At 37.2% G+C, this 25,546-nt stretch overlaps 1 protein-coding gene across 1 annotated transcript; it reads right to left on the bottom strand.

Annotated features, from left to right (window-relative positions):
- Nucleotides 1–23,067: 23,067 nt before the first annotated feature.
- On the bottom strand, nt 23,068–25,202 carry LOC132539280 (NKG2-A/NKG2-B type II integral membrane protein-like). Its single transcript, XM_060193438.1, has 4 exons — nt 25,038–25,202; nt 24,529–24,646; nt 23,627–23,680; nt 23,068–23,213 (listed from the first exon to the last, which is right to left on the bottom strand). Exons 1-3 carry the CDS (start codon nt 25,159–25,161, stop codon nt 23,656–23,658), a joined length of 267 nt encoding a protein of 88 aa, XP_060049421.1. The 5' UTR covers nt 25,162–25,202; the 3' UTR covers nt 23,068–23,213; nt 23,627–23,655.
- Nucleotides 25,203–25,546: the final 344 nt, after the last annotated feature.

The following is a 25,546-nucleotide window of genomic DNA, read 5'->3' on the forward strand; positions in this document are numbered from 1 at the left end:
GACCAATTTACATTCCCACCAGCAGTGCAAAAGGGTTCCCCTATCCCCATGGCTTCTCCAGTATTTGTTGCTGTTGTCCTTTTTGATGTATGCCATTCTCACAGGAGTGAGGTGATATCTCAATGTTGTCATTATTTGCATTTCTCTGACAACAGTGACCGGGAGCAATTTTTCATATGTTTGTTAGCCTTTTGGATATATTATGAAGTGAATATCTTGTTCATATCCTCTGCGCATTTTTGGATGGGGTCATTTGCTTTTTTGGTGCTAAGTTTGCTGAGCTCTTAGTATATTTTCGTGACTAGTCTCTTGTCTGAAATATGGCATGTGAAAATCTTCTCCCTTTCTGTGAGGGGTCTCTTTGTGTGATAGTTTTGTTGGCTGTGCAGAATCTTTTCAATTTGATGTAGTTCCATTGGTTTGTTTCTGCTTTAGTCTTTCTTGCAGTTGGGTTTGTTTCATCAAAGATATTCTTGAGGTTTAGGTGGGAAAATGTTCCACCAATGTTTTCCTCTAACTATTTAATCGTTTCTGGTCTAACATCCTGGTCCTTGATCCATTCGGAGTTGTTTTGTGTTCCTGGTGAGATAAAGTGGTTCAGTTTCATTCTTCTGCATGTTTCAACCCAGTTTTCCCAAAAACATTTATTGAAGAGAGCCTCCTTCCTCCATGTAATACGTTGAGTTCCCTTCTCAAAGATTAGATGTCCATAGGTGTATGGGTTTAGTTCTGGGCTTTTATTTATTTTCTACTAGTTTGTGTGCCTATTTTTGTTCCAGTACCAGGCTGTTTTGATAATGATGGCTTTATAATATAGTTTGAGATCTGGGAGTGTGATGCCTCCATTTCTATTTCTTTTCCTCAAGATTGTTTTGGCAATTCTAGGTGTTTTCTGGTTAATACAGATAAATGATCGTAGTTTTTGTTGTATTCTCTTAAAGAAGCTTGGTGGAAACTTGATGGGTATTGCATTAAACTTGTATATGGCTCTGGGTAGAATACCCATTTTTATGATATTTGTTTGTCCTATGTATGTGCATGGGATGTGGGATGTCTTTCCATTGCTTGGTATTAGTTTCTATTTCCTTGAATAGTGACTCACAGTTTTCAGTATACAAGTCTTTCACTTCTTTGTTCAGGTTTTTTATTCCTAGGTATTGTATTGATTTTGCTGCAACAGTGAATGGAAGTGATTTCTGGATGTCTTCTTCTTCAGATTTAGTGTTTGCATAAAGACATTTCCACTGTAGAGCCTAAAGTTTCCCCAGTCCTGGGACCCTAGGGCAGGGCCCACTTTCCCATATGCTTCTTCCAATTCTTATCAAATAATATTGCATTCGCCAATTGCAACCTAATCAACGCAACGAGTGCCACCTCAGCATGCTTCACTTCAGTCTGTGTCCAGAGACTTCAGGTGTGGAATGACAACCCTTCAGCTTCATCACTCAGGTGAGACCTTTCCTTTCATAGTATTCTCTAATTCCATCCCAGGTGGTTCAATTCCTAACAAATTACCAAAACCTAGATACAGACCAGGTCCCCTGAGATAGAGCATATGTTCACATGTATCTATAAACTAGGAAAAAATATATACCTGAAAGCAGTAGTACACTAGAGCTTGCAATGAGTAGCCCCCAACAATATTCCAACCTTTGGGTCCATGATTGCTCAACAATTTGTTTGGCTTTGTATGTTAACTCTCTTTTCAGCCACCAGGTTTCAGATGCCATCAGGATGCTGGCCAGGCTTCCCTGGACAGATGACCCCACCAATGCATCCTAGAGCTTCTCTTCCCCAGAGACTCACCCTACTAGGGAAAGAGAGAGGCAGACTGGGAGTATGGATCAACCAGTCAATGCCCATGTTCAGTAGGGAAGCAATTACAGAAACCAGACCTCCCACTTTCTGCAACCCACAATGACCCTGGGTCCATGCTCCCAGAGGGACAGAGAATGGGAAAGCTATTAGGGAGGGGATGGGATATGGAGATTGGGTGGCAGGAATTGTGTGGAGTTGTACCCCACTCCTGTCCTATGATTTTGTTAATGTCTCCTTTCTTAAATAAATAAATAATTTTAAAATAAAAAAAGAAATGCCACTAATTTTTATACACTGATTTTGTAGCCTGACACCTTGTTGTATTGCTTAATGGCTTCTAGTAGTTTTCTGCTGGATTCTTTAGGTTTTTCTATGTATACTATCATATCATCTGCAAATAGTGAGAGCTTGACTTCTTCCCTTCCAATCTGTATTCCTTTGACTTCTTTATCTTGCCTGATTGTATAGCTAGTACTTCCAATACTATGTTGAACAGTAATGGTGATAGTGGACAGCCCTGTCTAGTCCCCGATCTGAGGGAATATACTTTCAGCTTCTGTCCATTGCCTATGATATTGGCTGTAGGTTTGCTACATATGGACTCCATTATCTTGAGGAATTTCCCATCTATTCCCATTTTTTGTAGTGTTTTGTGCATGAATGGATGTTGGATTTTGTCAAAGGCTTTCTCTGTATCTATTGAGATAACCATGTTGTGTATGGTTTTGCTTTTATTGATGTGGCGAATGACATTGATTGACTTATCTATGTTGAACCAGCCTTGCATACCTGTTATCAATCAAATTTGGTGAACAATCTTTTTGATATACTGCTGTATCTGGTTGTCCAGGATCTTGTTTAATATTTTAACATCTATGTTCATCAGAGATATTGGTCTGTAGTTTTCCTTTTTTGTTGTGTCCCTATCTGCTTTTGGTATCAGGGTGATGTTGGCTTCATAGAAGGTGGAAGGGAGTGTTCCTGTTTCTTCAATCCAGTGGAATAGCTTTAGAAATATGGGTATTAACTGTTTCCTGAAGTTTTTGTAGAATTCGTTTGTGAAGCCATCTGGTCCAGTGCTGTGCAGATGTCCCCTCAGGCTAGTGCCAGTTCCCAAGAGAGTTAATGTGATATTCTTGAAGTGCCCTTCCCAACCAATCCTGTCCAGACACATCACTCCTGGTTGTTGCCCTATAAAGCCCTTCCGCCCCTTGCCCCTCTTGCCTGGTTTTCACCTCAGTGGTTAGATGCAGAAAAGGGTGGTCCGGGAGGCGGCCATTTTTGCTACCTCCACGTGGTCCGAACCACTGCACTCTCACCCAACTCTGAGGTGCCCATGGAAATAAAGATTTGTGTTCCCTCTCCATTCTGGATTTCCCCTCTCTCTTCTCCGAGGCGCAGTCTGACAGTCCAGGACTTTCTTTGTTGGGGAGATTCTTAGTAACTTTCGATTTCTTTGTCTGTGATTGGTGCATTTAGGTTTTGTATTTCTTCTTGATTTAGTTTTGGAAGGGCATATGTTTCTAGGAATTCTTCCATTTTGTCCAGATTTTCTGGTTCTTCATAGAAGTTTCACATGATTTTCTATGGTGTCAGTTGTGATATCTACTCTATTGTTTACAATTCTATGAATTTGAGTCTTCTCACTTTTTTTTTTAAGTGAGTCTGGCTGGGGGTTTGTCAATCTTGTTTGATTTTTCAAAGAACCAACATTTGGCTTTAATGATCTTTTGTATGGTTCTCTTATTTTTGATGTTGTTATTTCTGCTCTAATTTTAGTGATTTCTGTCTTTCTGATTGCTTTAGGGTTCCTTTTTTCCTCTTCTTCTAAGTCTTTAAAGTATGCTGTAAGGTCATATATTTGGGTTTTTTTTTTTGTTGTTGTTGTTCTTTAATATGTGTTTGTATGTCTATGAGTTTCCCTCTCAATATTGCTTTAGCTGTGTGCCATATATTTTCATAACTTGTGTCTTCATTTTCATTTGTTTCCAGGAACATTTGAATTTCTTGCTTGAGTGCCTCTCTGACACAGCGGTTCTTAACCTGTATGTTGTTGAGTTTCCAAATTCTGTGATTTTTATAATTTTCTGTTTGTTGTTAAATGTTAGCTCTATGCCAATGTGGTCTGAGAAGATACTTGGGGTGATTTCAATGCTCTTGAATTTGTTGATGATGTCTTTGTGGCCTAACATGTGATCTCTCCTTGAGTATGTGTTGTATAGATTTGAAAAGAATGTGTATTCTAGTTTTTTGGGGTGAAGAACTCTGAAAAGTTCCAGGAGTTCTAGTCTGTCCATATTTTCATAATTCTCTTGTTTCTTTGTTGATTCTGTACTTTGTTGATCTGTCTTAGTGTGAGAGTGGGTTGTTAAAGTCTCCCACTTTTATTGTATTACCATTGATATACTTTCGTAGTTCTTTCAGTAGGTGTTTGATGTATTTAGATGGTCCCTCATTACAAAGATATTAATATTTGTTAAGTCTTCTTGGTTGTTTTATCCTCTAGTCATTATGTAATGACCTTGCCTATCTTTTATTACTTTATTTAATTTAAAATCTATGTGATGGAGATGAGAATGGCTATTCTTGCATTTTTTGTGGTCCTTCAGCCTGTATTATAGTTTTCCGTCCTTCACTTTAAGTCTGTGTTTATCTTGTTGGGTCATATGGGATTCTTGCAAGCATAATACAGTTGGGTTACATTTCCTGATCCATCCTCCCACTCTGTGCCTTTTGATGGGTGAGTTTAAGCCATTGGCATTTATTGATATTATGAATTTAATGTATTGTAGTGCCATTATTCAATAATTTTTTATTTGATCTGATATATAGCAAGAATTATGGTGATGTTCTTGTTTATAAGAGGTCTTTTAGAACCTCTTTCAGGGCCGATTTGGTGGTGGTTGCCTCCTTTAAGTGTTGTCTGTCTGAGAAGGTTTTGATCCCTCCATCTAGTTTGAATGAAAGTCTAGCAGAATATATTATCCTTGGTTGAAACCCTTTATCATTCAGGGCTCAACAGATATCTTGCCATTCTCTTCTGGCTTTTAGAGTCTGAGTGGAGAAGTTTGCTGATAGTCTTATGGGTTTTCCCTTGTATATGACTTTTTGTTTTTCTCTTGCAGCCTTTAGGATACTTTCTTTATCCTTACTTCTTTTCATTGTAACTATGATGTGTCTTGGTATCTTCAGGTCTGGGTTGATTCTGTTTGGGACTCTCTGGGCCTCTTGAATCTTAATATCATTTCTGTTGTTCAGGTCTGGTTAGTTTTCTTCTATAATTTCTTCTAGAATGCTTTCTTCCCCTTCCTCTCTTTCTTCCTCTGGCAGGCCAATTATACAAATGTTAATTCTTTTGTGATCATTCCATATGTCTCTGCTGTTGTTTTCAATGTCTCTCAATCTCTTTTTGAGCTCTCTCACCTCTTTCTTAGTTTTCTCTAGCTCCCCCTTTGTCTGGCTAATTATGTTTTCTGCTTCTTTTAGTCTGCTTTCCCACCCCTCACCTTCTTTCTTCAGTTCAGTTATAGTATTAGCTTATTCTGTTAATTGGCCTTTCAACTCAGTTATTTATGATTTCGGTTCTCTAATTACCTCTAGGTAGCTAGTATTTTCCTTAAGGGTTTCATCTGTTGTTTTCTTAATTCTGCTAGCCCTTTCCTCTGTAATTGTCTTCATTTCTGTGATTATTTGATTTACTATTGCTTGCATACTTTTCTTATCAGTGGTTACTTCTGACTGATCTGTAGTTTCTTCTGGGCCCCTATCTTCATTATTTTTGTAGCAGTGTTATTTGCTCTTGGTTTAACCTTTTTTTTTATTGATGTGTTTTTTATTTTTATGATCTGTTGTTCTTCAGTTGTTGTGTTTTGAGTACAAGCCACGCTATACTAAATACCTTTATGACAAATGCAGTCACCAACCTCAGAAATTACAACAATAGTAACTGAAGCAAGGATTGAAGCAGTTTAACCAATACCAGTTAGCCAAACAATGCTGGCACTCACATGGAGTGGCTCCATCCAGAGGGTAAGTCACCGACCCTCCCTCACCAGCTCTCAGGCACCGTGTGATTCAGAATGGAGGCATCGATGAGTACTCTGGTACAAAAACTCATTTATTTGGAGATGGTTACAGGTTTATATAGAGAGTTAGACAAAGAACATTTTTCACATATGTCAGAAATTACAGGTTTCTTAAAGGTCAGCTCGCACCTGTGGTATGTGGCTGGTATGACAAGAATTGATGAGATAAATAAAGGTCAAAATGATTAGTCTCCATGATTCAGGCAAGTTAATTATACAAAGGCATTTGAGAGAAGCACAGGGGTTAAACCAGTAAGGTGAGGTAGGGAAGAAGAAAAACAAAGCTTGATGTAAAACACAGATATCAAAGGGCACAAGGAAATAGGATTTGGGGTTTCACTACCTGGTAGTGTGGGGTGTATGATAGAGTGAACAAAAAAGAACATCCTTTGTGATCAAAAGGTGAAGTGGATGTGTGAACTTTGAGTGAACCCTAAAGCAGGCAATAATTTGGCTTGCTGCTAGCAGGGAGAACTAAGTGTGAGAGCCTTATAGGCTTTCTGTGAACTTGGGAGATTAACAAGGAGAAATGGGGGTCTGGGAGACTTTTCTCTCTTGGCTCATCTCTATAAGGAGAGAGGCTAACAAGTGGGGTGTCTTTCCAGACCTCCATCCAAGGATGGGAGGGCTCCCCTAAGCTCTACCAAGCTTTCACATAGTCCCACAGAAATTCACCCATTGAAAATTATCATTTGAAAATGATAAATCATCAATCAGCACTACTATTAACATGTACATATTTTTAATTTAATTATACAAAAATATTTTATTAGTTATTTATTATTCATTTACAAAACTACAAGATTATAGTGGTGCTTTGCATCACCTGAGCTTAACCCGCTGCGCTACTGCACAACTCCCACATTGTTATTTCTATGTAAGAATATAGAGTTACCTAACAGAATTTAAATTCAGCGGCTTTAACTTTAAAGTCTGTTCTTACAAACATATGTGTATGTGAAATCACAACTCTCTCTAACAAGGCCAGCTGAGTGGTATACAATACAATGAAATCCGGGTGATTCTTCTCTTAATCTGTAATGGAGATAAATGCATAATTCTATAGTAATACTGTATGGGGAAATTCAAAATGTAACAATATTTTCCATATAATTGTAACAAAACAACATATTGAAAATGGATAATGATATTTTTCAGGCTTATTTACTTAGCTGGCTACTTGGAAAACTGAGTTTTCTATTCTTTGATATTTATATTCATATATTTTTTAACTCCAACATTTTACTTCACGTATATAGTTTTGTTTCAATACATTCATCTTACTTTTTAATTTTGATAGTATTTCTTCTTGTTTTAGCCATTATTAACAACAAACAAACTTACTGTAGTTGGGAAGCTGAACCATTTGGTAACATCCATGGATGAATACTACTTTCACGAAAAATCCCAGTCCATGATACAACTGACATGAAACTGAGAAATTCCTATTCCAAAGTTAAAAATTTTATTGAGTAGTCATTACAAACTTTATCCTAATTTGAATAATATAATAACTATGTTCTTCATTGGCTTTATAGTTGTCAGGTAAAAGTAGAACCTTAGTTTTAAACAGCCACACTCTGATTCCATGTTTTTGCTTCATTACCAAAGTAACAGCAATTGTGGAAATACTTGAACCACTCATTTGGACAACAACCACAGGGATATGCTGAGGAAATTATGAATGATTATGAAAAATAATTTTTAAATGTAAAGAACACCAAATATATATATTCACAATATAAATATATTCTTAAGTACACAAAATGCTCATTATACATAAAAATAAAAATACCTACATTACTTGTCTTGAGATAAACAAAATCTTTGTAATAGAAACTTATTTATATCTTGTTTTGAAATGAGCATTTGTCAGTGAAGAATAAAGTGATTTTATATGAATATCTATTTATGCTTACATATGAAGGCATACCCTACTAATAATCATTAATTAGCATTTGTTACCCAGTTTTATACTTTTGTTCCCCTACAAGTTTATTATGAGTGTGACCAATCTATGATATAGACAAAAATTCACTCTACTAATATCAGAATTTGAAAATCATTAATTTCTTCTGTTGATATGGCCTTACCGTGCTCCAGTTTTATGTATGCTAAAAAAATAAAATTAAAATAATACTTAAATGTTTGATATTTATATTCCATGTCCTGAAATTTTAAGAGTAAAATATTTAATAGCAACTCAATTACATATTCTATTAAAACATAACACATTTGATAGTAAATGATATAGTGATTTAGTGTGAATATTTCTTCAGACAGAGGCAGTCACAATCTCATTCCATGTTTTTGCTTCTTCCCCAAAGTAATAACAATTATGGGAATGCTTGAAACAGTAATTTGCACAGCAACCACAGAAACATGCTGAGGAGATTTTATGAATAGTGATCAATATGAATTTAATGTATATAATGACCCATATACAGATATACTAGTAATATGAAAACATTATTAGACCTGTACACACAAAAATTATGTACTTATATAGAACAAGCATACAAACAAAAATATATATATTCCATAGCCTGAAAATTGGAGAAAAAAATATTTTAATAGAAAATCAATTATATATTCTATTTAAACATAGCAAACCTGTTCTCCACCTGTTTTAGAAGTCATGAAGCAGGTCTGCTGGTGACTCTCTTTTTCTTCTTTTCTTCCCCCCCCCCAATTTCTCTCTGTCCTGTTTAATAAAAAGGAAAAGGAAAAAAAATAGCTCTGGCGATCAGTGGATTTGTTGTGCAGGCACTGAGCTCCAATGATAAACCAAGTGACAGTAAAACAAAATGGGAAGAAAAAGATGGAAAGAAATAAAGAAAGAGGAAGAAAGAAAGAAAGGAAAGAAGGAAGAAAGAAAGAAGGAAAAGAGGCCACTTGGTGGGATTGGGTATGTATTAAACCCTGAATTTTTAAATAAATAAATATAACACATAACTGGATTTCATAAATCTGAAAAGGAGTTAATTTTAGTGGTACAGATGATGATCTATTGAAGTTTGGGGAAAGAACAACAAAGATATTAAAGGATAAATTTCACCATCCTAAGGTATTTAGTGAAGCATATCTCAAGAATTAAGTTGTAATGCTGATCAAGATATTAACGTTATAATATGCTTATCTCTCGAATTGACCCTTTTCTTGTGGCATAACTCTAAACTAATTTATATATCAATGGACATTTTAGCCAGCTGCAACACATCTTTTGTGTTATGGAATCTGACCTACTTGGGCTCTTATTGGTTTTGTTTATTATAGTATAATTGCAATTTATAGTACAATTATTTATAATCATATACAGTAACTTCACTTTTTCTTAAAATAATTTTAAATATATACTCCAAATATTGACATGTACTGTATGAGAGTATATACTTTGAAAATTAGAATTACTTTTACGCAATTCATCTCAAAGCACACATTCAAATTAGAATTATTTTTCATAATATTATAAAATGTATAATGTAATAATAGGTTTCATTATAGTCTTTCAAAACTTTGCTTACAGGGAATAAGGACTGTGACTTTTACTATAGTGGACAACAAAACAAAGCAGATGATTCCCAGAACTTCAGCCATCACCTTCCCAGGAGGGGATGGTAAACCCGCAGGGAAAGAAATAGAAACACTGACTAAGGGGAAACAGAGACAATTTTTTATAGTTTTTATAAAAGAGAATCCATGGGCACATACTATATATATATATATATATATATATATATATATATATATATATGAATAGAATGCAATATGAAGTTATGTCACTTTTGTAATCCTTCTCACAAAATAAGTCATTTTCTTTTCAGCAAGAAATAGTGATAAAAGATGGCCAAAATAAAAAATGTGTTCATCAAAGAACACAGATTACACAAATGTCTGATAAAATTTGTCCTCAGATTTCATATCAAAATGCCATCTTCAACCCCACACAGTGACCACCACAAATGTAAATATGTGAGTTATTGCTTACTCTCTCCCAATCCTATATACCCCCCTTGCATATCCTGGGAGAGTTAAACACTTCACTTTGATGGTAGTTTTTGATGTTTCCTTGAAGCTCCTCAGAAGCAAAGGATAATTCTGCTGACATTGTTTGCTGTTCTGTTAAAGAACTGGTGATTTTGAGTGGCCTTACCTTTGACTTGCCCTCCTTCTGAGTCCAGATCTTGTTCAGAGCGGTTTTCCCTTCCCTTGTTCATCTCTGCAGCTGTGAATAGTGAGGCACCTACCCTCAGACGACTGCCCTTAAGTAGTTTGGTGGAGCTTGTGATGACCAGATGCTCAGTGAAGACAGTGTGGGTTGAGAGTGGAGTCACTGTCATATTACACTTCAATAATGTGAATTGGTTGCCAATGAGAAATGCTTCTCATTTTTTTAGTGCACTCAACATGGATTTTATGATATAATAAATTCTTTCAAAACAATACATTTGACACAATAACACTTATTTAATAATTTATTTCAACTGGAACAATAAAAAGAAAAGAAAAAAGGGAAGTCCTTGAATAATAGTAACCTTAGTGGTAGAGTTAAATCCCACAGAATTGGAGATAACTATGGAGAATAATATAATATAAGAGCTGGAGAGATAGCCTACCAGTGCCTTGTAATGATTCAAGCTCAAGCAAAAAAAAAACACCAAAACCAAAACAAACAAGCAAAGAAAAAATGGGAGGTGTTAAGGAATCTTCGCTGTGTGGTATCTCTTTGTTTCTCTTTCTCTGATAATATAATTGATATCCAGAGCAATGAAGTCATGCATGTCTGAGGTCCAAAGTCCAGAATTTTTTTTTAAATTAAAAACAAAACAGGTTGATAAAAATTACTATTATCATTATAATTTTTTTACCAGAACATTTCTCAGCTCTAGTATCTGATGGTCAAGGACTGAGTCTGCCACCTCTAGTGCTTCAGGAATAAATGCTTTCCTCTAGCTATCGTCTCCAACCTATAACAAATTTTAAAATGCATTAATAGTTAATGATTCACTGAGTGTTTTAAACTTAGAAAAATAACCGTGTTAGTATACATAGCAAATTTCTACTATAAATGAACTTCCCAGTGACAATGATTTATTAAAATAATTGACACATTAGAAAATGTTATTTTATTATTATTTATAACACATTGTTTATTTATTCTTGGATAGAGACAGAAAGAAATTGATAGGGGAATGGAAGATAGAGAAGGAAAGAGATGGAGAAACACTTATAGCCCTGCTTTACCACTCATGAACATTTCTCCCTACAGATAAGGACCAGGGGCTTGAACCTGGGTCCTTGTGCACTTGTAATATGTGTGCTTAAACAAGTACACCATTGTCTGGCACCCACTAATGTGCATTTCATTAACTATGCTAACATTGTTTCTCTTCTATTAGTCTTATTATAGATCAGTATTTTATTTCCCCCTGTCCTGGAACCTTGGGGTGGGGCATACTTTCCTAAATGCTTCTCTCAATTCATACCAAATAATATTACATCTGCTGATCCTAACCTAATCAATGCAACGAGTACCACCTCAGCATGCTTCACTTCAGACTGTGTCCAGAGACTTCAGTTGTGGAATGATAACCCTTCAGCTTCATTACTTGGGTGAGACCTTTCCTTTAATAGTATTTTCTGATTTCATTCCAGGTGTTCACTTCCTATCAAAGTCTCAAAACCTAGATATAGACTGGTCCTGTGAGATAGAGCCTATGTTCACACGTATCCATAAACTAGGGCAAAATATATACTTGAAAGCAAAAGTAAACAGTAGTCTGCAGTGAGAACCCCCCAACACTTCATCTGCACTATTCCAGCTTTTAGGCCCATAATTGTTCAGCAGTTTGTTTGGCTATGCATGTTAACTCTCTTTTCAGCCATCAGGTTCCAGATGCCAGCATGATGCCGACCAGACCTCCCTCGACAGACAACCTCACCAATGTGTCCTGGAGCTCCACTACCCCAGAGACCCACCCTACTAGGGAAAGAGAGAGGCAGGCTGGGAGTATGGATCGATTTGTCAACGCCCATGTTCAGCAGGGAAGCAATTACAGAAGTCAGACCTTCCGCCTACTGCATCCCACAATGACCTTGGGTCCATACTCCCAGAGGACTAAAGTACAGGAAACCTATCAGGGTAGGGTATGGGATATGGAGATCTGGTGGTGGGAATTGTGTGGAGTTGTCCTATGGTTTTGTTAATGTCTCCTTTTTTAAATAAAATAAAATAAAATAATTAGTATTTTAGTAATGATCACAAATAATGCCATGTTCACGGACATAGTCTTCAATTTGCTGTTTTTGATTAAGTAACATGCGGTGTTATGTCTACATGTAAAATGAAAAGTATAGACTAGTTCTGGCAATTAGTTGCAGTGAAATGTTTGCATAGACATAAAGTTTTACCACGAAAAAGATTCAGAAAATGATCATTTCAGAATACTTTGGTAGCCCGGGAGGTGACACAGTGGACAGGGCCTTGAACCCTTGAGGATGCAGCCATGAAATCAATCCCCGGTGTTAAATATACTAGAGTAATGCACTGGTTCTTCTTCTCTTTCTCCTGTCCCCCTTTTTCTTACTTTGTTACTCTCTCTCCCTTCCTTTCTTTCTTTCTTTCTCTTTCTTTCTTTCTTTCTTTCTTTCTTTCTTTCTCTTTTACTCATAAATAAATATATAAAGAATACAGCATATGGGAAGAATACATTTTCTATGATAAAAACATTTCTATATGTAAATAAACATCTAGATATAAAATAATGACAGTCTCTTTTATTTAATGATTAGATGCATTAAACTCAATAACAAGTGACAATATCCTCTGGTATGATGATCCATAGGTTTGAAAAGATACCTCTGTGTTAAAACACAAGACTTACATGACCTGGAAGTCCCAAGTTATACTGCTCATGGAAGAACTATGCAGTTTCTAGTGTCTTTCTCATTCTATGTGTCTCATAAAAGTAAACATTTAAAATATGAAGTCATAGTGTATTTTCTTTTTTATAAAAAATTGTTTTCCAGTATCTTACTTATTTGTTGCATAGAGACTGAGAGAAATCAAGAGGGGAAGAGGAGATAGAAAGGAAGAAAGAATGAGAGACAAATTGATCATTGCTCCACAGCTGTGAAGCTTTCCCCCTACAGGTGGGGAGCAGGGGTTTACACTCAGGTTCTTGTCCATTATAATAACTAAAGCAAATCTGGAAGGTTCTAAAGCTGAAGTCTTATTTTTTATCATTTTATTGGGGGAATATTTTATATGATAGGCTTTCTTAGGAATGCAATTTCACATTTTATTGTGATGATGTTGTTTTACAACACTATATATATGGAGAGAGATAGAGACTACATGATCAAAACACTTCATACATTTGTTTTCACACTATATCCACTATGAAAGTACAGTTGATAATCCATCCCAGACCAATGGGTCCCCCTACCCTATGCTTCTAACCTACTTCTCATATGGCTCTAACAGTGCATCATTCTCATGGGTGTGAGATGCTGTATCATTATGGTTTAGCTTTTCTTTTCTTCTGATAATAAGTTGTATTAGTTCTTTATGCATTTTGAATATTATCCCTTCATCTGATCCATATCATGCAAATGTATTCTCCATTCAGTGGGATATCTTTTAACTGTTGTTATTTTATTTGCTTGATTCATTTTGCTTTTAGTTTTGCCAAAAGGTTTTCCCTGGACCTGTGTCAGTTCATGGCTTCCAGAAGACCTTTTTTTTTTTTTTTTCATTTTCAGGTAGAAGATGGCAGATAGAGAGAAGAAAGGACACCACAGTACTGCCCCACCACTCATGAAGTTTCTCATTTATATGGTGGTTCAGTGTGGTATCTGGGGAACTGACTCTCAGTCCTTACACATGGTAAGATGTGACCAGAGCCAGGAGAGTTGTCACCTGCCCCTCAAATGTCTTCTAGTTTTAATAATACTTCATTTCAGCATGTAATCTTTGCTTTAGTAGTTTTGATTGCTGGAGTCAACTCCCAAACCATGGCTAAAGACAAATTTGTGGACTGCTCTGCTTATTCTACATATTGTTATAATTTAATATCCAAGTCCTTGATTCATTCCCAACTCATTTTTAGGTATGTTTCTAGAAAAAAAAAATCCAATTTCATTCTTTTTCCTATGTCTGTCAGTTTTCCCAACATCATTTCTGAAGGACACTTTCACTTCTTCATTTATGTACTTGTACTTCTGCTTTTAAATGTATGTGTGAATCTATTTCTGGTCTCTCAGTTTTGTTTCAGTTACCTCCCTGTCTGTGTATATTCCATCATCATTCTGATTTGACCTCCATCATACCTTACTAGTATAGATTGAATTCATGGATATGACACTACATTTTTTTTTTTGTCTCCAGGGTTATTGTTGGGGCTCAGTGCCTGCACTACAAATCCACTGCTTATGGAGGCTATTTTCCCGATTTTTGTAGCCTTTATTGTTGTTATTGTTATTGCTGCTGCTGCTGTTGTTGTTGGAAGACAGAGGAGGGAGAGAAAGACAGACACCTGCAGACCTGCTTCACAGCTTGCGAAGCACCCCCCATGCAGGTGGGGAACTAGGGGCTGGAACCAGGATCTTTATGCCTTGCACTTCAGGCCCTGTGCACTTAACCAGGTGTGCTACCTCTAGGCCCCCACTACACTTTTTTTTTTTCTAGGATCGCTTTTGCAATTCAGGCAATTTTGTGATTCCATGCAAATTTCAGGCTGTGGTAGATGGCATAATGGTTATACAAAGAGTCTCTTAAAACTGAGCTTCTGAAGTCCCAGGTTCAGTTTTCCGCAACCACCGTAAACCAGAGCTGATCACTGCTCTGGGGGAACAAAATCAGTGGTGTTTGGTAAATACTAGCAGTTGCTGTAGGTTACTGTGGTTTGTAGATATGTGAAGTGCTAAATACAGGGGAAAATTAGCCAATATTGACATAAGAACAGTATGATTCACCTCCTATACGATGCATCTCCCATACAGTCTCTTTATTCAAAGTTCTGTTGGTATGCTTCTTGGCGCCGCCATGTGAGAAGGATGCAGGAGAGTTCTGTTTGGTGATTAGTTTGGTTTAGTTTATGAATCGTTTATCCTAAATAAAGAAATACAGCTTCCCAGCCCAGCCGTATGTCTCTGGTTGTCTCTGTTACCCACCCGTGAAGCTAGCCCGGCCTGCTGAAGCCAGCCCGTCGAAAACAACATATGGCACTCAACGTGGAACCTAACCTGCGCATCCCCCAGATAAGTGAATCCATTATGGGCTGCTTTTCTGACTGTGAAGAGGTTTCCAAAGACCTCTGCCCTTTCTTCATGAGACTGTTTTTCTGTTTCTGGAACATTTCTCTCTGGGCCACACACTGCTTTCCGCCCACTGCCTGCCCACATGAACCAGCTCGCAGCCGCGTGGTGCGGGGCATTGGGCGCAGGTTCCTTCCACACTGCTCGGCCACTGGGAGCAGGGCAGCAGACATGGTGGGCAGACATGGTGGGCTGCAGCCTATCCTGGCTGACACTCCGGAGCACCTCGGCCCATGCCTTCTGCACGGCTGGCCTGTCCGCCCTGCTACTATGAAGTCTGGGCAGATCCCGGACCACCTGGAGACCGCAGGCTCCCTGCCAGGACTGGGTCCCCTGGCTGAGATCCCCAGTTCGGCTCTGAAGGCAGAGAAGCTAGAATACGCAGAGATCCCTGCAGAGATCTCTGAAGGCAGAGAAGCTAGAATACGCAGAGATCCCTGCAGAGATCACAACCTACAATTCCTGGAGCTGAAGTTGCGCAAGAAGCCACAGCCAGACAACGCACGAACAACTAGACAGTACAGATCTAAATTCGTGTTTAAAATGACATGTCTTCGTAACAAAAGTTTTTCTCCTTGTGTATTTGAAAACCATGTTTATGTGTGTGTTCAAATATGGGTGGGGTAGATAACACAATGGTTATGCTAATGATTCTCATGCCTGAGGCTTCCCCCCCCCCCCCGTGGTTCTCTGTTTACCTTTCCACATTTTATTGTTTAAACTTTAAACAACCTTAAAATCATACTAAAAAAGACTTCCAATTGTAATAGAGTTATCAATTGTGGTAAACTTCTAACCTGCTACAAGTTTTGTTTCATAAGTAAGTTAATTTCAGCTGTCAAATTCTCTACAGAAAAGTGGAATTCCAACGGCTGACCTTCCTCATGCAACAATTCACCCCCCAGGCAATTCTTCAGTGGACATCTGCTTTGGACTGGCATTTCTATCAGACTCACTGGTACATCTCTTGGACACTTTGCACGAAACTAGCAGCTTCCCTTTATGCTGCTGGGTTTCTCAAAGACTGATGGGAGCCAGCTGCAATGGGACTCTATAGGCCATACCCCTCCCTTCTTACTAGGTAATGCCCAAAGAGGCAGGAAAGGCCCGTCGTGGCAAAAATTTTAAAAAGCCCACAGAGGCAAGAAAGGTCCTTTAGCTTGATAAAGCCTTGCCCACAGAGGCAAGACATGTCCCCCACAGGCCTTCCCTTAGCAGCACACTGGTTCTTGTTGCTCGTTTACTTGTTCCTCCATGTTTGTGCCAGTTTCTTTTTTGAAAATGCCTGTATGATATAGGTTTCTGTTCACCTGATACTATGGTCAATTAGTTAAAAAGAAAAGGGGGAATTGTTGGTATGCTTCACATTGGTTTGCTCTCACTCCCCCCACCCTGGGAGATTGTAGTTTAGTCTTTGCCTTTTCGCGCTTCTCCCTTCTCCCTGCCACCTATCCCACATACTTTCTGAGTTCCTGATGCTGCCGCTGGAGAAAAAAGATGCAGGACAGATCTGTGTGGTGATTAGGTGTTGGACTGTTTGCCTGCTCATGAATAAAGATAAAACTGCATTCTCAGCTCAGCCATGTGTTTCTGGTCATCTGTTACCCGCCCGTGAAGCCAGCCTGGGAGAAATGACAAAGTTCCACTGAAATTTGGTCAGAATTGGCATCTTTGGTTTGTCTGCCCAATGTTTAATCAAAATCCATAACCTCAGGAATAGACAGATAGCATAGGGGTTATGCAAAATGACTTTCACGCTTGCGGCTCTGAGGTCCCAGGTTCAGTTTCTAGTACCAACACAAGCCAGAGTTGAGCAAGGTGCTGGTTAAAATAAAAAGAATAGATTAGATAAATAAATAAATAAATAAATAAATAAATAAAGTAAAAAGAAAGAGCCAGTGGAAAATTTCACTTGGAAAACGTAGTACTTTGCCACGTATCCAAGTTTAAGGATAGTCCCCACAGCACTGAAAGTGTGTGGTACTGTGGTCTCCCTCTCTCTCTTTGCCTCTGATTCAAACAAAGAAATAGAGGAAGAAAAACAAACAAACAAAAAAGATAACTTCATCTGTACTAGGGAAGGAAGACTTATTAATCAATATAGAATATAGTCTTTGTACAATGTGTGTGGGGGGGGCATACCTATTTTTTATCTTAACCTGATCCATCTACCACTACCATTCTTGTCTCTTTATATAAGTTCCCAGGTTTCTGGGTTTCAGCTACCAGTTGCCAGTTCTTATGTAGATCACCTACTATTTCTCAGATGTGAAGATGAGGTTGGAAGTGCCTGTTTCCAGGAACAGGGCTGGTGGTAGTCAGTGTCTGCTTCAACCCACTGCTGCTCTGCTATATAAAAACCATGCCCTCCACAGCTGTTGGTACTAAATAGACAAAGGATATTCTAGAGAAAGAGTCTCTGGAGTCTCCTTTCACAGAGAGATTGCATTCATTTTCTCATGTCAGAACTTATTTTTTTAACTAATTACTTAAACAAGTATTAATTCTTTATATATTCTTTTTTAATTAATTTTTTTTATTTATTTTGGATAGAGACAGAGAGAAGTTGAGAGGGAAGGTGAAGATAGAAGAGAGAGAGAGACCTGCAATGCTATTTAATGCTTGTGATGTTTTTTTTAATTTTATAAAAAGTAAACACTGACAAAAAACATAGGATAAGAGGGATACAACTCCACACAATTCCCACCACCAGAACTCTGTATCCCATCCCCTCTACTGATAGCTTTCCTATTCTTTATCCCTCTGGAGGTATGGACCCAGGGTCATTATGGGGTGCATAAAATGGAAGGTCTGGCTTGTGTAATTAATTGCTTCCCCATTGAACATGGGCGTTGACAGATCGATCAATACTCCCAGCCTGTCTCTCTCTTTCCCTAGTGGGGCGGGGTTCTGGGGAAGCTGGGGTTCAGGATACATTGGCCGGTAGTCTGCCCAGGGGAGTCTGGTTGGCATCATGTTTGTCCCTGCAGATGGAGACCAGGGGCTTCAACCCAGACCCTTGCACTGGTAACATGTGCAATAACCAAGTGTGATACCATGCTGCTCCCTCAAATGGATAAAGTATTGATGAAAGAGTTTCAAGTTTTAAAACAGAGACCCCCCCCCAACTCTTCGTATGAACTATTCCAGTCTTTAGGTTCATGATTAGTCAACTATTTGTTGGGCTCTATATGTTAACTTTTTTTTCAACCACCAGGTTGCAGATGCTACCATGATGACAACCGGTCTTCCCTAGACATACAACCCCACCAATATGTCCTGTAGCTCCAATTCTCCAGAACCCTGCCCCACTAGGGAAAGAGAGAAATAGGCAGGGAGTATAAATCGATGTCGGGCTGCATTGCGGGGGAGAGAGAAGAGATTGGAGTGGAGAGGGAACACAAATCTTTATTCACTAGAGCACCTCAGAGTTGGGTGAGAGTGCAGTGGTTAGGGCCACGTGGAAATGACCACCTCCCACTACGCAGCAACCTTTCTCTGTGTCCGGTCCGGTCGCCAAGGTGAAAAGGGACAAAGAGAGAGAGAAGTGGAAGCAGGAGGACTTTATAGGGCAAAAACCAGAAGTGGTGAGTCCTGACAGGATTGGCTGGGGAAAGAGAGGCAAAAGGCATGCTGGGAAGGTAGTCACTAGGACGCTTCCACCTTCCCAGCGTCCTAGCAACTGTTGCAATGGTTTTAACTAAGCTAGCAATACCCTGAGGGGATAACGTGGTGGATATCTGTAAACAAAATGGTTTGTGGGCCCTGCCAATGTTCAACCTCATCTGCACAATTTCCCAACAGATCAACCTGTCAATGACCATGTTCAGCAGGAAAACAATTACAGAAGCCAGACCTTCCACCTTCTGCACCTCATAATGACCCTGGTTCCATACTCCTAGAGGGATAAAGAATAGGAAAGCTATCAGGGGAGGGGATGGGATATGGAGTTCTGGTGATGAAAATTGTGTGAAGTTGTACCCCTGGTGATGGGAATTGTGTGGAGTTCTATGTGTTTTTGTCAGTGTTTCTTTTTTTATAAATAAAAGTAAAAAAAGAATAAATGAAGGAAAAAGTTTGATACAGATTCAAATAACCACTACAGAAAAGGTGACTAATATATACTAATTACATTGTAGATTAAAGATTATTTCAAGTAATCCCCCCACAGTATATTTAAGCACCTTTATTAAGGCATAATTTAGGAAACTCACCCGTTGAAATTTATCATTTGAAGATGATTAGTATATTCGCAGACATTGCAATCAGCACTACTATTAACATTTACACATTTTTCATCTAATTATACGAAAATATTTTTATTAGTTATTTAATATTCATTTCCAAAACTACAAGATTACAATGGTACAGCTTCACACAGTTCCCACCACCAGAGTTTTGAATCCCTAGTCCCTCCATTGTAAGCTACAGCAGTTCTCTCAAGGTTGCAGATATGGGTTAACTACTATTTTTACAACTATCTGTCTATATTTGCCCCTTTTTTTTCATAAAAGCTAAACTGTGAGCAGTCATTTCCTCTTCCTGCTCCCCTGAGCCTTTGGCAAACACTAATCCACCATATCTCCCTATGAGTCTGTCTTTGCAAGATACTTTATATGACTGGGAAGCAAGTGATCTTTTAGGGAGGTTAACACTATACATCTAATGTTGAGCAAGAGAAGGAAACACAAAAGTCACAAATGTGTACATATGAGCAGATATCATTCAGTAACTACTTCTTTAAAATACCTTATTAGAATTGAGTTTAAGATGTGTGTCATCTCATTGTTATTTCTTTTATCATTTATTTATTTATTTTAATTTTTATATTTATTTATTCCCTTTCCCTTTTGTTGTCCTTGTTATTTTATTGTTGTAGTTACTGATGTAGTTGTTGGATAGGACAGAGAGAAACAGAGAGAGGAGGGGAAGACAGAGAGGGGAAGAGAAAGATAGAAACCTGTAGACCTGATTCACTTCTTGTGAAGCAACCCCCCTGCAGGTGGGGATCCAGGGGCTCGAACTGGGATCCTTAGGCTGGTCCTTGTGCTTTGCATCACCTGAGCTTAACCCGCTGCTTTAACTTTAAAGTCTGTTCTTGCAAATATATGTGTATGTGAAATCACAACTCTCTCTAACAAGGCCAGCTGAGTGGTATACAATACAATGAAATCCAGGTGATCCTCCTCTTAATCTGTAATGGAGATAAATGCATAATTCTGTAGTAATACTATATGGGGAAATTCAAAATGTAACAATATTTTCCATATAATTGTAACAAAACAGCATTTGAAAATGGATAATCATATTTTTCAGGCTTACTTACTTAGCTGGCTACTTGGAAAACTGAGTTTCCTATTCTTTTATATTTATATTCATATATTTTTTGACTCCAATATTTTACTTCATGTATATAGTTTTGTTTCAATACATTCATCTTACTTTTTAATTTTGATAGTATTTCTTCTTGTTTTAGCTATTATTAACAACAAACAAACTTACTGTAGTTGGGAGGCTGAACCATTTGGTAACATCCATGGATGAATACTACTTTCATGAAAAATCCCAGTCCATGATACAACTGACATGAAATTGAGAAATTCCTATTCCAAAGTTAAAAATTTTATTAGTTAGTCATTACAAAGTTTATCCTAATTTGAATAATACAAGCACTATGTTCTTCACAGGCTTTATAACTGTCAGGTGAAAAGTGGAACCTCAGTTTTAAACTAATAGTAAAGATATATTAAAATAAAAAGAACATTGCTCAAAAATTATCACAGTATTGCTCATAAGACTTAATTAACTATGAAACAAATATACTTAGTAATTTTTCTCTTCTCTTACTAAGAAGGAACAACCTTACGTATTTTAATAGTTACCCATGTTGGTAAGACTAAGATAGAAAGGTCTCAAGCTTTAGATACTGTGACATTTATTACTCTATGCACTAAAAGTAAATCAATTATTATCATTCACCATTCTTAGAGTATGAAGTTTAAAAGAAAATTTTTAAAAATTCCATTGTGAAAAAAAATCCATGAAATTAAAAAATGGTTCTGAAGCCAAAGCAGTCTTTAACTAGAAATCTCACATTAATCTTTTTCTGTATAGGTAGATTCTAGTTGTCTAAACAGAATCATAGACTCACTTCTCTACTCCCTTTTGATATGCACAATTATATGTTCCAGTAAGAGATACTAATGAAAGATGGAGTGTGAAGGCAAAATGGTCTGCTGATCAGAATTAGGCCATGATATAGTGACAGATAGATATATTTTTTATTTTTAATCTTTGTTTATTGGATAGAGACATCCAGATATCAAGAGGGAAGGGGGTGATAGAGAGGGAGAGAGACAGAAAGACTCCTACAACACTGCTTCACCATTTACAAAACTTTCCCCGTTCAGTTGGGGGTCAGGGACTTGAACCCGGGTCCTTGCGCATGATAGCATGCACAACTATGCCACCACTAAGCCTCAATGACAAATATTTTTATATCCCCCATTTAGATTTAGACTTGTTACTTCCAATATTTAGATTTAGACTTGTTACTTCCAATATCGACATAAAACAAGGGAGGTTTCATGGCAATCATTCCCTTGAATAACCCTTTGTTATTCAGCAGGAGGCTATCCTAGCCAGTAACACCAGGTGGATATCAAAAAGGTGATTTGTGGGAGTCGGGCTGTAGCGCAGCAGGTTAAGCGCAGGTGGCGCAAAGCACAAGGACCGGCATAAGGATCCAGGTTCGAACCCCGGCTCCCCGCCTGCAGGAGAGTCGCTTCACAGGCGGTGAAGCCGGTCTGCAGGTGCAGGTGAAGCAGGTCTGCAGGTGTCTATCTTTCTCTCCTCCTCTCTGTCTTCCCCTCCTCTCTCCATTTCTCTCTGTCCTATCCAACAACGACAACAACAATAATAACTACAACAATAAAACAACAAGGGCAACAAAAGGGAATAAATAAATAAAATAAATATTTAAAAATAAATAAATTAATTTAAAAAAGGTGATTTGTCAGGAAGCCTGCAAATAATAAGCATTCAAAGTAAGTCTCCTTAGTGTCCTAAGGAGATACAATTAATAGTGGGGACTAGAATATAGAATCAGAAACAAATCTGTAGACTAAAATTACTCTACCTAGGAAATCTCTTTATCCTAAAGGCATGAGGCTTAGCCAGCCAGAGACGTGAGGTGAAATGGGTTGTTAAATGTGCTTAGCCTTAGTAACCAAAGGTAGCAGCTGAAAGATGGTTTTGCTCACTTATGGGATATAGGTCAATGAAATGCATGTATGTAAAGAAGCTTCTCATTTATAATGTGATTTATCTACTCATTTGTGATAGGCTGAGATTCCTGATTATAAGAAAATTAAATAACAACTTTTATTTTGCAAAGGAAAGCAAAGCCTTCAGAAACAGGAGATTTCTGTGGCAAGCAAGAAGTGCAGGGTATGAAGTGTATGTTAATGGTGTGGAAATTAGATTCTACTAAAGCAGAACTATCAGTCTCATCAGCTCTCAAACATTGTGACTGTGCCCCTGCTTTTAGATGGACTACATTTGCACTGTCTTTAGCAAAGGAGGTTATGGCACAATCTTATTTAAATTGTAATGCATGCATTTCAATTATATCTTTAAGAAAATTACAGATGATTAATTTACATGTTTACACTGCATAATTGACAATAAGATTAAGTTGATAGAGATATAAAAATGTAAAATATTAAAAGTAAGGGGATGTAATAGTATGCAGTTTTTAAAGAAAGTAACTACCAGTAGTTTTGAAATATAAAACATTAACTGAAATAAGACTCTGGTGGGTGAAACAGAAAAATTTTACCTTTTCTTCTGCGTCATCTAAGTAAAGCAGGCTAGCATTCTTAGAAGCACAGGCAGCCACACTCTGATTCCATGTTTTTGCTTCATTACCAAAGTAATAGCAATAGTGGGAATACTTGAACCACTCATTTGGACAACAACCACAGGGATATGCTGAGGAAATTATGAATGATTATGAAAAATAATTTAAATGTAAAGAACACCAAATATATTCATAATATAAATATATTCTTAAATACACAAAACGCTCATTATACATAAAAATAAAAATATCTACATTTCTTGTCTTGAAAACTAATAAATAAAATAAAATCTTTTTAATAGAAACTTATTTATATCTTGTATTTAAATGAACATTTGTCAGTGAAGAATAAAGTGATTTTTAGATAAATATCTATTTATGCTTTGCATATGAAGGCATACCCTAATATAATAATCACTAATTAGCATTTATTACCCAGTTTTGTACTTTTTGTTCCCCTACAAATTTATTATGAGTTTGACTAATCTATGATATAGACAAAAATTCACTCTATTAATATCAGAATTTGAAAATCATTATGTACCGTTCTGAATTTCTTCTGTCGATATGGACTTACTCTGCTCCAGTTTTATATGAGCTAAAAAATAAAAGTAAAATAATCCTTAGATGTTTCATATTGATCTATGAACATTTAACATACTAGTTTCCTTCCTTCCTTCTTCCCTTCATTCTTTCTTTCTTTTTCCCCTTTTTTCTTTCTTTCTTTCATTACCTCCAGCGTTATTGCTGGGCCTCAGTGCCTGCACTATGAATCCACTGCTCCATTTTTTTTTATATATGTCTGAGAGAAATCGAGAGGAGTGGAGTAGAAAGGAAGAGAGAAAGACACCTGCTGACCTACTTCACTACTTATGAAGCAGACCCCTGCAATTAGGAAGCTTGAGGCTAGAACCTGGACACTTATGCTTTGTACTAATATGCACTTAACCCAGTGTGCCACTCACTGCCGGCCCCCCATACTAGTTTTTGGCTGGAAATTTTATATACTGTTTTGAATTATCAGAAATAAAAATGATTCAATTATAATGGAATAGCTCAGGGGATAATATGTGAACAGTCTACAAATCAACTTCACCGTCTACAAATATTTGGCTTAACATTTCAAGAGTTAATATGTATTTTTTAGTAAGATATTTCAGACTCTTAAGTATGCTTTTGAGATAAAATTTAAATATATATAAGCTATGCTTTGTTTTCATCCTGTGAATTTATACTTTTAGCAAGTTTAGCATAAACACCACTTTCTGTGTGAAGGTTATGGAGATTGGGTGGTGGGAATTGTGTGGAGTTGTACCCCTCCTACCTTATGTTTTTGTTCATTAATCCTTTCTTAAATAAAAAATTAAGAAAAAAAATGAGAGGTCTATTTTTAACTACTGTGAAATATTTATAGGTATTGAATTTTCAAGTGAGAAATACACTTACAATCTTTCCAAATTTTGCTTACAAGTTATAATGATCACTGATACCACCAGGGATATCAGGACAAGGCAGATGATTCCCAGGATTCCAGCAAGGAGCTTCTCTGAAGAGGATGAAAAACCTGCAAGGAAAAAAAAAATGGACAAACTGAGAAGGAAAGATGGAAACCTGTGTTTGCAAAGTTTAAAGGCATAGAAACACACCAAGGCATGAAATTACATAAATAAACCTGGATCTCAGACACATGTCTCCCACAGTTATTTTTCTCCCAGAAAACACCATTGTATTTTCTGAAGCATAAACACTATGTGAATTCTTGGGCACAGACTATAGATTACAACAATGGATGAGTAAAATTAGTCTTCAGATTGCTAAATTAATACATTCCTATTTAAACTGTGATACTAATGAAAAGTGTATAGGTTTATTTCCTACTCTTTGGGTTATACCGCTGTAGTACAACTACACAGTACCCTATAGTGGTTATATTATAAATCTATTAAATGTCTTACCTTCGCTCTGGCAGGACTTGCCATTTCTTTGAAGATTTTCAGTAGCATGGTGAAGATTTAGTTCTGCATAGATGATTTCCTGTTCTGTTACTGAGACACATCCTTCAATGCCCTCAGGTTTCATGTGCTTTCTCTTTGTGTCCTTAACAAGATGCAAGTCAATATAGGTGATTTTATGATCATTCATCTCTGCAGCTGACAAATTTGGAACTGTGTTCTAGACAAAAGCACTAGAGAATAAATGGTCTATAATGATGACATCCCTGTAGGGTAAACTTGGGTGGGGCAAGAGGAGGGCAAATATTTGTGCTCATCAGGCTGTTGAAGAATGAAAAGGTCAAGTTGAATTCTTAGAATTTTAAACAAGTGCCACATTGTAGAATACATTTTTATCAACATGCTTACTGCTGTTCACCTTGTTTTGGCTAAAGCAATGAAAACTGATACACTAGTGAGGAATAAATTTCATGTACAATAATATCACTATTAATTTAAAGTTGAATTCAATA

Source organism: Erinaceus europaeus, chromosome 7 (genome assembly GCF_950295315.1).
Source record: "Erinaceus europaeus chromosome 7, mEriEur2.1, whole genome shotgun sequence".
Lineage (NCBI taxonomy): Eukaryota > Metazoa > Chordata > Mammalia > Eulipotyphla > Erinaceidae > Erinaceus > Erinaceus europaeus.